This window comes from Mesoplodon densirostris, chromosome 1 (assembly GCF_025265405.1).
Source record: "Mesoplodon densirostris isolate mMesDen1 chromosome 1, mMesDen1 primary haplotype, whole genome shotgun sequence".
In the NCBI taxonomy this organism is placed as follows: domain Eukaryota; kingdom Metazoa; phylum Chordata; class Mammalia; order Artiodactyla; family Ziphiidae; genus Mesoplodon; species Mesoplodon densirostris.
The window spans coordinates 190,262,397-190,276,166 of record NC_082661.1 but is presented as its reverse complement, the minus strand read 5'-3'; the positions used below and the strand labels follow the sequence as shown (position 1 = coordinate 190,276,166).

At 42.3% G+C, this 13,770-nt stretch overlaps 1 protein-coding gene across 1 annotated transcript in view; it reads left to right on the top strand.

Moving 5' to 3' along the window:
* PPEF2 (protein phosphatase with EF-hand domain 2) overlaps positions 1-13,387 on the top strand; it is a 30,914-nt gene extending 17,527 nt beyond the window's left edge. The window contains exons 10-16 of the mRNA XM_060092869.1: positions 2,680-3,066; positions 4,076-4,261; positions 5,388-5,530; positions 8,534-8,640; positions 9,583-9,746; positions 10,488-10,575; positions 13,185-13,387. Of these exons, the coding sequence (XP_059948852.1) occupies positions 2,680-3,066; positions 4,076-4,261; positions 5,388-5,530; positions 8,534-8,640; positions 9,583-9,746; positions 10,488-10,575; positions 13,185-13,387 (1,278 nt within the window). The remainder of the gene's footprint in view (positions 1-2,679; positions 3,067-4,075; positions 4,262-5,387; positions 5,531-8,533; positions 8,641-9,582; positions 9,747-10,487; positions 10,576-13,184) is intronic.
* The last annotated feature ends 383 nt before the right edge of the window (positions 13,388-13,770 follow it).

Sequence of the window (13,770 nt, the reverse complement as noted above, 5' to 3'; positions counted from 1 at the left end):
CCTAGCATAGCAGCGAAAATGCTGAGACACTGAGGTTTACAGCAAAGAGAGGGTTTATTGACAAGGCAGCCAAGTGAGGAGAGGGAGAACAAACCTCAAATCTGCCTCCCTGAAGGCAAGGTGCTCAATGTATTTATAGGAGAAAGCAGCAGGGCATCTGAGGTGTGAGGAGTGTGGGGAAAGGTGATTAGAAAAAGGTGCAGTAATCATGGTTCTGGGCAGGTGTAACCAGGCTACACAGGCCTCTCCACCTTCAAAAGGGCACTAATAGTACCCTAGTGCATGCCTAGTTGAAGGGTCAGTGGTCCCCTCCAGTCTTAATCAGCTCAGCTCGAACTAGACGCAGCTGATTCCAAGTTCCCGGAAAACAACTCAGGCAAGCATCTTATTTAGGCTGTGTACTGCTTGGAGGACATTCAAGTCTTCTGTAGCAACAATTAAAACAACCTTGAGGGCCTCCCTGGTGGCGCAGTGGTTGAGAGTCTGCCTGCCGATGCAGGGGACACGGGTTCGTGCCCCGGTCCGGGAGGATCCCATATGCCGCGGAGCGGCTGGGCCCGTGAGCCATGGCCGCTGAGCCTGCGCATCTGGAGCCTGTGCTCTGCAACGGGAGAGGCCACAACAGTGAGAGGCCCGCGTACCGTAAAAAAAAAAAAAAAAAAAAAAAAAACCTTGATTAGTGAAGGCAGGTTATAGGTGGAATGGATTTAACTAATGATTACCCACAGTTTCAGAAAATTGGAGAAGCAGGGGCTCTGGAGTCAGATATCTGGATTCAGTCCTGGTGCAGTTTTAGTATCTGCGCCTCAGTTTTCTTACCTGGACTATAAGTAAGGATGCTGTCTCATAGGGAGGTGAGGGCTAATCAATGAATTCATGCAAAACTGAAGATGACATCTCATAGGGGTGTGAGGCCTTATCAATGAATTCCTATAAAGGGCCAAGGAGAGCACCTATTTGGAAAAGGCGCAATACATATTAAAACTATTATTCCCCTTAAGAATAAAAGTTAGGGGTGCCTCTTTTTAAAATAAATTTAATTTTTTAATTTATTTATTTTTGGCTGCATTGGGTCTTCATTGCTATGTGGGAACTTTCTCTAGTTGCAGAGAGCGGGGGCTACTCTTCGTTGTGGTGCACGGTCTTCTCATTGTCGTGACTTCTCTTGTGGAGCATGGGCTCTAGGCACACAGGCTCAGTAGTTGTGGCTCGCGGGCTCTGGAGTGCAGGCTCAGTAGTTGTGGCACACGGGCTTAGTTGCTTCACGGCATGTGGGATCTTCCCGGGCGAGGGATTGAACCTGTGTCCCCCGCATTGGCAGGCGGATTCTTAACCACTGTGCCACCAGGGAAGTCCTAGGGATGCCTCTTGAAGCAGATAACATCCTTATAAAGTTACCTGAGGATCGTAATGGCGGGACTGATGGACTGGCCCTCGGCTGTGAGTTGGCAAGAAGACAGTTGAGGAGAGAAGGAGGTGGTTATGAGTCCACTCACATTTTGTGGACTTTCCCTCTCTACGCCCAGGGCTGGAACTGCCTAGGAAGTAATTAGCGCTTGTCCAAAGTTAGAGAAGAACCTCTGTTCTGTTCTCTTCCATCTGGATCCCTCTTCAAACGTCAGTCAGTTACCGCCGAGCCACTCTTGAGTGTCCGTCTTTGTTCCCGCCCACAGTCAGTCTACACCAGGATGTGGCTTTCTTGTACATCAGCCCTTAGACCTATTTGCAGAAAGTTCTTGCTCCTTGATTACACACTTGCACAGAATTCCCCTTGTGAACCAGACCTTTATCTTGATGTCCTTGTGGAACATTGTGGCCCTTAGTCTTCGTGGTGGCACTCAGGCATCCCAGGAATGGCTGCTCTCTCCCTTTGGCTGGATGTCCCAGCTCTGCTCTGTGGCCTGAGCCCTCTCTTTCTCATGATCAGAATTCTTCCTGCTTGTGTCCTCTACATTGTTGGCTTGGTCCCAGTACCATAATGACTCTGAGACAGTGAGAGGGACCACACTCAGTCCCTTTGGCAAGAAGAGTATCTTCCCGATTAGGTCCAGGCTGAATAGAGGTCCTCCCTTCCCCTCCCCTGTCCTTCCTCAGCAGACAAGATAGCACTTCCTGTAAACTGCCAGTACGTGCTGTCTCTCCCACAGTAAGCATCAAGTTTTTCCCATTCCAACATTTCTCAGCCATAGGCTGCATTTCTTCTCCTTTATTTTTGCATCTGTGGAACAACACGAAAGTCAATAAGGGCTCTCCCCTTCCTGAGAGGTGCCCTTTCCCACCCTTGTCTAAAAATCACTAGGTTCCTAGAAACAATGACCTAGGTTAGCATTTTCCGATTATCTGTGGTGGAGGACGAGGTTTCATAAATTTCTAATTTGTCACAGATAATTGTATTATCTGTATTGTATTGTATTTTGTAAAATACAATAAATGTGAATGACTAGAAAACTGAAATACAAACAAACAATATAAGCCCACTGATCACGTGCTTGAATGACAGCCATATCAAATTGCTATAAAAGCTTCTAAAGGCTTACTCCTAGTTCTCTGCTGACCTTGTCACTGCCGGGACAATCCGTGGAGCCCAATGTAGGGAGCACTGACTTGATGCCAAAGTGCTGCTCAAAAAGGGCCAACCGTTTCATTGAAGCATCTGTTATCTTCTCTGGACATTTTTAGATTGTTTCCACCATGAGGTGCAAAACAAGAAAGGAGCATAAGAAACAGGCGGAGGAGAAGGGAAAAGCCAACCAGACGAGCTCTGCCGGGAGACCCTCCCCGTGGTTTCTCCCCCAAAGCCACTCTCTCCCCACCTCGCCCCTCCTCCCCAGCACCCAGAAGGCCCACAGAGCCGGGCGCTCCTCCAGCGTCCCCTGCAGTGTCCCCCTGGACCCCAAGGAGCTCTCCCATTTGGTGCAGCACTCCATTGACCTGGAGCTGGAGAGGTGTCGGCAGCAAGCGGGCTTCCCAGGGATCAAGGAGAAGGAGGAACCCTTTCCCTTGGCATCCGAAGCAGACTGGGAAGCTGAGGGGCAGCGGGAGCCCACTCAGGAGGAGTGGAGGCAGGTGGGTGTGGCCGGCGCTGCTCTCTGTAGTTTCGCTGCCTTCGGGAAGGAGCAAGGATTTCAGAAAAACCGAACAGATCTCCTCCTTCCATGTAAATTCAGAGTGGGTTTTTTTTCGCCTCTCTTTCTCTCCCTCCCTGGGGTTAGAACACCCCAGAAGGATATTGGTATTTGCCTAATGACTCATACTTTGGAGTTTTATAAAGGATGGGAAGATGTAGCAGGTGGGCTGTATTGTCTGAGTAAACTTGGTTTAGTGACCTAGCTTCACTGGGCTAAGGTCAGCCACAATTTATTGGATGCTATTTTATGTATATCTGACATCTATCAGTTGGCTGCTAAGGCTCAAGGCCAGAAGGGCTACATCGGCCACTTCTGTCTTCCGTTTTCAGGCAACTAAAGGCTTTTCCAAAATCTTCAGAACTGCATCCCATGGCCACCCCTAGCTGCAAGAGAGAGTGCGAAAACAAGTATTTAGCCAGGCACATTGCCATGCCAAATACCCCAGGAAGAGTTCTGTTAGCTAGGAAGGAGAACGGACATTGAGTAGGCGCGCACAGTGCTTGCTGAAATAGATGACTCTGGCGGTCAAATGGGGGCTACTTCCCCAGGCCAAGACTTTGGCAGGGAGACCTGTAATCCAGGTGGGAGATTCTGCTGCCGGTGATCTTGTGTAGTAGTGCTAATAGGACTACCTGAACTCATTGGTGATCAACCATTTTCAACCCACGAAAAATGGCAGCTTCTTATGCCTCATTCAGTAAAGAAAAGGAGAGAATTCAGAATTACTTAAGAGGTAAAATTAGCAGAACTTGCTGATGGATTGGATGGAGGGTGGTGAGAAAGAGGAGGAATCGCAGGTGACTCTGAGGCTACAAACCTCCAAGAGAGAGACGGTGAGTCTGGGTTACATTCTCCCTGAGTTATCGATCTGGACCTCAACATCAACTTAGAACTGAAACTTTAAAATGCAAGTCTCTCCTTTTGCAAAATACGCCTTTTCTCTCTAGGTGGTGGATATACTGTGGAGTGACCCCATGGCTCAGGAGGGCTGCAAGGCCAACACCATTCGAGGAGGTGGCTGTTATTTTGGGCCTAACGTGACAGAACGGTTGCTACAGAAATACAATCTGCAATTCCTGATCCGCTCGCACGAGTGCAAACCCGAGGGCTATGAGTTCTGCCACAGCCGCAAGGTGGGCAGGCCTCTGCCATCGTGCAAGAGTGGTCCGGTCCATGTTGCCCTTCCAGGGCGTGGATGAGCTAAGGCTCTCAGCTCTTCGCTATCAGCTGTGCCTTGCAGTTGTTATCCACTTGCTATCCACTTGCCCAAAGTAATTAGGTCCTTTACAGTCATTTATCCTTGACTTTTGTAGCCTCTTTAAAACCCAAAATTTGATTGAGGCCACCACTTACCAATACCCTGAGAGGAAAGTGAGGGGCAGATATGGTCCCATTTCAGGGATGGAAATATGGCCCAGTGTTTTCCCAGACACATCTCTATTCTGTGACATAGCTTACTGTCACAGGTCTCAAACTACACTATAGGGTAACAGGATCTCTGCACTGAGCCCCAGGCAGGCATTCAGGATTGTTTGTCTCCTCAGGAGCATAATTAACATCTGTCTAAATCTTTGGGCGTCTCCAAATCCTACAATGTTTGCTTAGCCTAATGCCCAGAAATACCAACTCTACAGGAGAATTAAAGGTTTCCATGCTGAGGAAAAACGTTTGACATCAACTAATGTAAGAAATGTTTAACAGGAATGTTAAACAGTTGTATACGTTTCTTTATTGCAGGACTTCTGAGAGCCTTTAATTTCCTATATTCATTGTAAATCTCCAAGAAGAGATTCAGTGTCTAGCATTTCCCATTGTCTTGACAATGGAAATTTTTTTCACAGAACATCTCAGGAGGCCCAACACTCCAAAGGAAACTCTGCTTTGAGGCTTCACACCACCTTTAATAACTGATCTGCCTGCTAGTTGTAATGGCCATCCCAGTTAATCAGACCTAGCTTGCCTCTGAGTCGAACCAAATGAAGTGTTTTCTATGACCCCTGCTATTTTTGATTGAGATAAAAATGTGAAGAAAACATGTTGTGGACGTCCTATCAGAATTCAAGTTTTTATTACTTGAGTCATAACTCCTGCCCTACTAGCATTAATGATAAAAAAAAAACCAAAACGAAACAAAAAAAACATAGATGAGATCAAGAAGGAACAGCCACCCCTGAAATTGGGTTGGGCCCTGTAGGGTTGAGGGTGAAGAGTTCTTCAGTGAACCTGAATGCCCGTCTCTTTCCTGTTTTTCTCATTTAGGTGTTAACCATCTTTTCTGCCTCCAACTACTACGAAGTTGGCAGTAACAGAGGAGCCTATGTCAAACTAGGGCCAGCCTTGACCCCGCACATTGTGCAGTTTCAAGCTAACAAGGCAACCCACACGCTTACCATGAGGCAAAGGCAAGGCTTTTCAATGAATGATTTTCAGAAAGACAGAATTATAGTGTTTGTGGAAACTTTGAAGTGGAAATGTCATTACATTTATCCAAATTCTAAGTCAGAGTTTAAAATTTAGCCGTGTCAGCAGTAGGACCTAGAATAGACATTACAACAAGGCCTCTTCTTTCTCCTCCATATACACTAAGATCTCCACCTACCCATCATTAATGGAAGGGACAAATTTGCTTCCTGCAGAAATTATTCTCCGTTGGTATGTCTTGGGTGAAGTCCATATACCAGGCCACTAAATCTTTCCAGGGTCACTCTTCCTTTTTCTTTCATCCTTAAAGCATTTGTGTTACCTGGTCAACCACAGACAAAGGTTCTTTCACTATCTGGGGATTTAGCAGATGGATTTCAGTGCACACATTTGTTAACAATGCTCCTTTCTTCCTGGGACGAGAGCATGTAATATTACTTAAATGGTTTCTGTTGAGATGATTCTGAGTTCTAATCTTAGTTGAGAGCTTACTATACACTAAGTGTTATTGTAAAGAATTTATATATTGTTTCACAATGAGCTTATAAAATACACAGCATTACTAATTTCAGTTTTATAGATGAGATCATTAAGGAATAGAGGTTAAATCAGTGGCCATTGGTCACACAGCTAGTAAGTGGTGAAAGTAAGCCTTGACCCAGAGAGTCTTATTTCAGAACCCACATACTTAACAACTCTACAGTGCTGTTGCCCACTGAGAAGCTGGCCCCGGAGTATATAAGCTGCTGAAAGATACAATTGCAGTGCTGCTGAACAAGCTTCTTTAATTATCAGCCAAACTAAATTAGAAATCAAAACAAAGTCAGCATAGGGACTTCCCTGGCAGCACAGTGGTTAAGAATCCGCCTGCCAATGCAGGGGACACGGGTTCAATCCCTGGTCTGGGAAGATCCCACATGCCACGGAGCAACTAAGCCCATGCGCCACAACTACTGAGCCCACGCACCACAACTGCTGAAGCCTGCGCACCTAGAGCCCGTGCTCCGCAACAAGAGAAGCCACCGCAATGAGAAGCCTGCGCACCACAACGAAGAGTGGCCTCCACTCGCTGCACCTAGAGAAAGTCCGTGTGCGGCAACAAAGACCCAACACAGCCAAAAATAAATAAAATTTTTTAAAAAGTGAAATAATGTAATTTTTAAAAAGTCAGCATAAATCTAGTGGGAAAAGAATACAGGAATATTTAATATCTGCCTTGTGTGAGTGCTATAAAAGTGCATTATTTTAAATCACTCGAGTTATTAAATACTCAAGAGTTACTAAACACTCAAGTTTTACACAATCAGAGCCAGCATCACTCAAAAAGAAGTATTATGTGAAAATTTAAGCTCACCAAATGATAGTGAAACCTACTATGCTACAGAATCATCTCTGGAGCTTTATAAAAAATCATTTATTGGAGCCTCATCCCACCCTTCCCAAATTAGAATCTCCAGGGGTGGGCCCCAGGAACCTGGAATACCATGATTCCATGTGATTTAGATGTTCCCACTGCAAAAGGAATCACTGTGGGGAACCCTATAAATAACATGTTTTAATACCATAATTAAAGAACACTCCCCTTTTAAAAATATTCACTGATTGCAGTAAAGCAAGTACAACATCCCCTAATTTATGCAGAAGTCACTTGTCTAACAATTCCAACTATTTGGACCACAATGGAGAACTAAGAAGTAAAGAGGAAAATGACTCTGACAACCATAATGGATGTCTCAGTGTCCATCAATTCAAGATCATGTGTTTTTCCTAGAGGGACCCTCATTCAGAATCCATTTATTTTTGGTTTAAACCCATGTCTCATGATAATAGTTTAGCCAGCCTGGAGTCCACTTGTCAAGATTAATTTCTGGCCCTACCCCTTACTAGGTATGGGACCTTGGGCTCAATATGCGCTGCTTGACGTAGGGACAGAGAGCCCTGTGCATCCAGGCAACTCTCAAGGCCACTGCTATACTCCATCCCTGCATGATAACCATCAATGAGCACAGTTTACCAGAAATAGTTTAAATGCTTTTCAAACCAGTGGTTCTTAAACATTTAGGGGGTCCCATACTTCTTTTAGCCTCTGATAAGACAACGAACTCACCAGAAAAAGCACATACGCTCACATACCCATGAAATCTGAGATGAATTTTAGGCAGCTCATACTTTTCTGAGGGTTTATGGAGACCATTATGCTAAGTACCTTAAATTTCAAGGAAGACTTTCATCAAACATGATTAAAATGGGGTTTTTTGGTTTGTGATTTGGCCTTTTTTTTACTTTTAGCACTTGAAAAGATAGGTTATCTGGTCATCATTTATAGAATGGCTGCTTCCTCAATGACATAGGACAAAGTACATATTTACCTTTTATCTCTTTATATTCTTGTTTATTCAACTACAGATATTTAATGAATACATTTTAGGCCAAGTACCATGCCCAGCATTACTCTGTTGACCCAGTAAGCATAAGAAAACTAACTCAGTGATATTTTGTTATTCATAAATCCTGCCTTGTGACTGTTTAATGTAATAATAAATTACAAGGAAAGAATATGATTATGATAACAGATACCATTTGATGAGTGCTTTCTATGTGCCGGGCTTTCTTCTAAGTGCTTTACATGAATTTACTTATTTAATCTTCACAATACTCCTGTGAGTTAGGTACCATTTTTGTCACTATTTTGCAGATGGGGAAAATGAGGTACAGTATTATTAGATAACTTTACCACAAAGGTGGTGTTTCTCTAGAACTTCTGCTCTAACCACTGTCCTACACTGGGAAGGACAGCAGCATTCCCCAGACAGATCCTATCTGTGCACAGCAGGGCAAAGCAGGAGAGCATTGGGGAGAAAAAAAGAGATGAGCTCTTTGAAGGTTGAGACATTAAGAAAGAGAGAGGAGAAACTTAGTAAAAATCCAAGACTATTTATTGTATACTAATGTTTTAAAATGTTCCTTTTCATCTCCTGTCCCAGGATTAGCAGAGTTGGGGAGTCGGCTCTGAGAGCCCTACGTGAAAAGTTATTTGCCCATTCCTCAGATCTTCTTGTTGAATTTAAGAAGCATGATAAAGATAAAACTGGTAAGACTAATCAAGTAAAATATTCATAGAGGAGGGCAGCTGGCCAAAAAACCCTCTGTTTCAGGTAATTAGCAAATATTTGTTTAAATGACCAGAAGACCTTTTTGAATACGTCCTCCCTTATTCAACTTAACATCCTAGTTATCTTTCCTAAATTCATAAATTCTAAGCTTTTAGAAGAATGTGAACTTAGCTAAATATAAACAAAGCTGGTGAAAAGAAATGGAGTCAAGGGAAGGGTGACACGGCCAGAACTAAGCAAAAAGAAACAGGGGGACAGGTTACCAGAGTGGATCCAAGACTAACAAAAGATCAGTGATTTGGTTTCTCACTGTTAAGTGTGTGCTTGTCTGTTCCTTGTTCTATTATCCAAGCTGGAAATTTTGTCTTTTCTCAACTCAATGGAATGTCTAATGGACATTGACTACATGTAGCCCTATTAAAAAATAGCAGTAACAGTCATAAAATCATAGCACTATCTTTTTGTACACATAAATAACCAATGCTATATATACATGTGTGTGTGTCTGTGTATTGTGTGTGTGTTTGTGTGTGTGTGTGTATATATATATATATATATATATATATATAGTGTTTTATGATATTATTTACAAGAGTCTTGTGTGACTTCCAGTAGTATTGCCAAATAGATTTGGCAAATAAAAACAGAATGCCTAATTACATCTGAATTATAGACAACAAATAGTTTTTAAATATAAGTATGTCCCATGCAATATTTGGGACATACTTATAGTCTGTCCGAAAATCAGATCTACTGGGCATCCTGTATTTTATCTGGCAACGCTACTTTCCAGCCAACTCTACCATAACCAACAAAAATAGTGACAGTACTCATTATTTCTATTATCTATGGATAGTAAGAAGAATGTCAGGATAAAAGATTTGTAGGTGATGAGTCAACAAGTTAGCTCTTTCCTATAGGTCTAATCACCCTGAGTGACTGGGCAGCAGCCGTGGAGTCTGTGTTGCATCTAGGACTGCCATGGCGGATGCTGAGGCCACAGCTGGTGAGCAGCTTGACAGATAACAAGCTGGAGTACAAGTCCTGGCTGAAAAACTTGGCCAAAGAACAATTCAGCCATGAGGTAAGGGTGTGAAAGTGGTGGATGAAGGCATACTGTGGACCGCGAAGCCCCTTATGGAGAACTTTGAATCATAAACAACCAAATATTGAGAACCCCAAAGGGAAGATGAATGGAAACAACTATTCATTGAGTTTCTATGTGTCAGACTTTGTGTTAAGTGACCTACACATATTGCCTCAGTTTATCCTCAAAACCACCTCCAAGAGGTAGGTATAATCAGCACCAACATACCCAAGAGAACACTGGTCACAAGTGTTAGATAACCTGCCTAGGATAATAGAGTTTCTAAGTTATAGAACTAGAACTCAAACCCAGGTCTGACTGATTTCCTTGACATGATGCTGCTTCCCCTATTTAAAAAGGTATTTGTTCAGTAAATGCTTATGTGTAATGTATGTGAGGCCTTGGGCTATGTACTTTTTTAAAAAAAAAGCTTTATTGCAATATAATTCATATATCATGCAGTTCACCCATTTAAAGTGTAGAATTCAATGGTTTTTAATATATTTGCAGATATGTGCAACCATCACCATGGTCAATTTTAGAACATTTTCATCATGGACTAGGTACTTCTTAAACCATCAGATTATTTAGTAGGCTGAAGGGGGCTGGAGTGGAGGGATCATAAAGCATCTTCAGGTTCTTTCAAGAGTCTTATTGTCAGGGTTGCTTGTGTGTTAATTATCTATTAGGAGAAGCCTAAACATAAAAGATAGAAGGAAAATGAGTTTTTTCTTGCAGAATATACAATCAAGTTTGCTGGAAGCACTGTATCGAAACCGATCCAACCTGGAGACCATTTTTAGGATCATAGACAGTGATCATTCAGGTAAAGGTGCTCATTATCCTGCCACTTCTGACATAGCAAGTATTTTACCTCTCACCTTTTAGTCTCCTCCCTGATTATTTACCTTTCTACTCAAGCGCTTTTGGAGCAAAATTAGTGGCAGTGCTTATAAATGGGCAGAAACTAGGATAGTATTTGAGCAACATGAGCTGTCCCTACGGAAGAGGGGTTGGGCAGAGAAGAATGAAGACAAACTGAATGAGAACTTCTTATAGGAAGAATTATAATAGTTGTGATATCCCTTATCCCTTCTATCAAAGTAGCCACAAAGGAATGAAGAGTGTCTAGAACAGAAAGGCTTTTGCAATCTTACTCCCAAAGTATTATTTTTCAAATTTTTAAATTTTTAGATAATTATAGATTCACAAGGAGTTGCAAAAAAAATGTCCAGGGAGGTCCTGTATACCCTCACCCTGTTTCCTCATTGTCCCAAAGGCCTTTTCAAATATTATTACTTTTTTTGAGATACAATTCACATGCCATATAATTTACCCATTTAAAACTTGCAGTTCCGTGCTTTTTTAGTATATTCACAAGCTTGTGTAACTATTATCGCTATCTAATTTTGGAACGTTTACGTCACCCTAAAAAGAAACCTATACCGATTAGCAGTCACTTCCATCCCCTATTCCTTCTCCACCAGTCCCTGGCAACCATTAATCTGCTTTCTGTCTCTATGAATTTGCCTATTATGGACATTTCGTATAAATAGACGTGTATGATACATGGCCTTTGGTGTCTGGCTTCTTTCATTTAGCATGTTTTCAAGGTTCACCCATGTTGTAGCATGTATCAGTTTATTTCTTGTTATAGCTGGATAATATTCCATTGTATGGATATATCACATTTTGTTTATCCATTCATCAGTTGATAGACATTTGGATTGTTTCCACTTTTTGGCTGTTATGAATAATGTTGTTATGAACATTCATATACAACTTTGTGTGTGAACATATGTTTTCAGTTCTCTTGGATGTATTCCCAGGAGTGCAATTGCTGGACCATATGGTAAAGCGATGTTTCACTTTTTGGGGAACTGTAAAACTGTTTTTTCACAGTGGCTATACCATTTTACACTCCTCCTGACATTGTAAGAGGGTTCCAATTTCTCCACATTCTCACCAACACTTTTTACCTTCCATTAAAAAAAATTTTTTATAGCCATCCTACTGGGTGTGAAATATCTCATTATGGTTTTGATTTGAATTTCCTTAATAACTAATAATATTGAGCATCTTTACATGTGCTTATTGGAAATTTGTATATCTCCTTTGGAGAAATGTCTATTCAAATCCTTTTCCCATCTTTTAATTGGGTTTTCTTTTTATTGTTGAGTTGTAAGAGTTCTTTGTATATTCTGGATATTAGGCCATTATCAGATATATGATTTGCAAATATTTTCTCTGATTTTATGGGTTATCTCTTCACTTTTTTGGTAGTGTTTCCTGATGCACAAAGGTTTTTAATTTTTAAAAAGCTCAATTTATTTTTTCTTTTGTTTTTGTGTTTTTGGTGTCATATCTAAGAAAACTAGTAACTGAAGGTCATAAGGATTTACACCTATGTATTCAACCAAAAGTTTTACAGTTTTAGCTCTTACAGTTGGGTCTTTGATCCATTTTGAGTTAATTTTTGGTTGCAGTGCAAGATAGGGGTCTAGCTTCATTTTTTGCATGAGGATATTCAGTTGTCCCCTACCATCTATTGAAAAAATTATCCTTCACCTGTTGAATGGTCTTGGAACCCTTTTAAAAAGTCAACTGAGGGAATTCCCTGGCGGTCCAATGGTTAGCACTCCATGCTTTCACTGAGGAGGGCACGGGTTTGATCCCTGCCTGGGGAAATAAGGTCCCTCAAGCAATGTGGTACAGCCCAAAAAAAGAAAAAAAAAAAAAAGTCAACTGACCATAGATGTATAGGTCCAAAGCCTTTTTTTTTTTTTTTTTTTTTTTTGCGGTACGTGGGCCTCTCACTGTTGTGGCCTCTCACGTTGCGGAGCACAGGCTCCAGACACGCAGGCTCAACGGCCATGGCTCACGGGCCTAGCCGCTCCACGGCTTGTGGGATCTTCCCAGACCAGCGCACGAACCTGTGTCCCCTGCATTGGCAGGCGGAGTCTCAACCACTGCGCCGCCAGGGAAGCCCAGTCTAAAGCCTTTTTACAAGCAGATTAAATTAGCGTTATGTTTAGGATGATTTAATGCAGGGTTTCTCAGCAGTGGCATTACTTACATCTTGGCTTGAGTAATTCTTTGTTTTGGTTCCCATCCTGTACATTTTAGGGTGTTTAGTAACATCCCTGGCCTTTACCTACTAGATGCAGTAACACCCTACCCCCACCCCAGTCATAACAATCAAAAATGTCTCAAAACATTTCTAAATGTCCCTATAAGGAGAGGAACACTATTGCTTCCCTCTCAGAACCACTGATTAAGTGGTTCAGTGCTATCCTCTTGGGAGTTTAAAGTGGATACTAGGCCTTGGGTGCCTTTGTTTAACAGTAGGGAGCAGGTGTCCTTGCAAGAATGTCAGAGGAAATGAGTACTGAAAACTAGACTGACTCACTAAAGTGACTTGCTTTCTCTGGTAAGGGTTCATTTCACTGGACGAGTTCAGGCAGACTTGGAAGCTGTTCAGCTCTCATATGAACATTGATGTCACAGACGACTGCATCTGTGACCTTGCCCGGAGCATTGACTTCAACAAGGATGGCCACATTGACATCAATGAGTTCCTGGAGGCCTTCCGCCTTGTGGAGCAATCCGGCTCAAAGGATTATGCATCAGATTGCTGACGAGCCACAAACACTAATAACAGTGACTGCAGCAGCCCAGATATACACTAAGGCAAGTCTGGTCCCCATCGTCCAAGGTGCCTCGTAAGCAATGCTGAGCTCACTGTGGGAATATCTCCCTTATTCTCCATAGCTTTGTGGAACTTTATGCTGAGAATTTGCCTACCAGTATGCATCAGAATCACCTGTGTATTCAGGTGAATTCTACCAAACATACAAAGAAGAACTTTTACCAATCCTTCTCAAACTCTTCCAAAAGATTGAAGAGGAGGGAGCACTCCCAAGACATGCTATGAAGCCACCATCATCCTGATACCAAAACCAGACAGAGATACCACCAAAAAGGAAAATTACAGGCCGATATCTTTGATGAATATAGATGC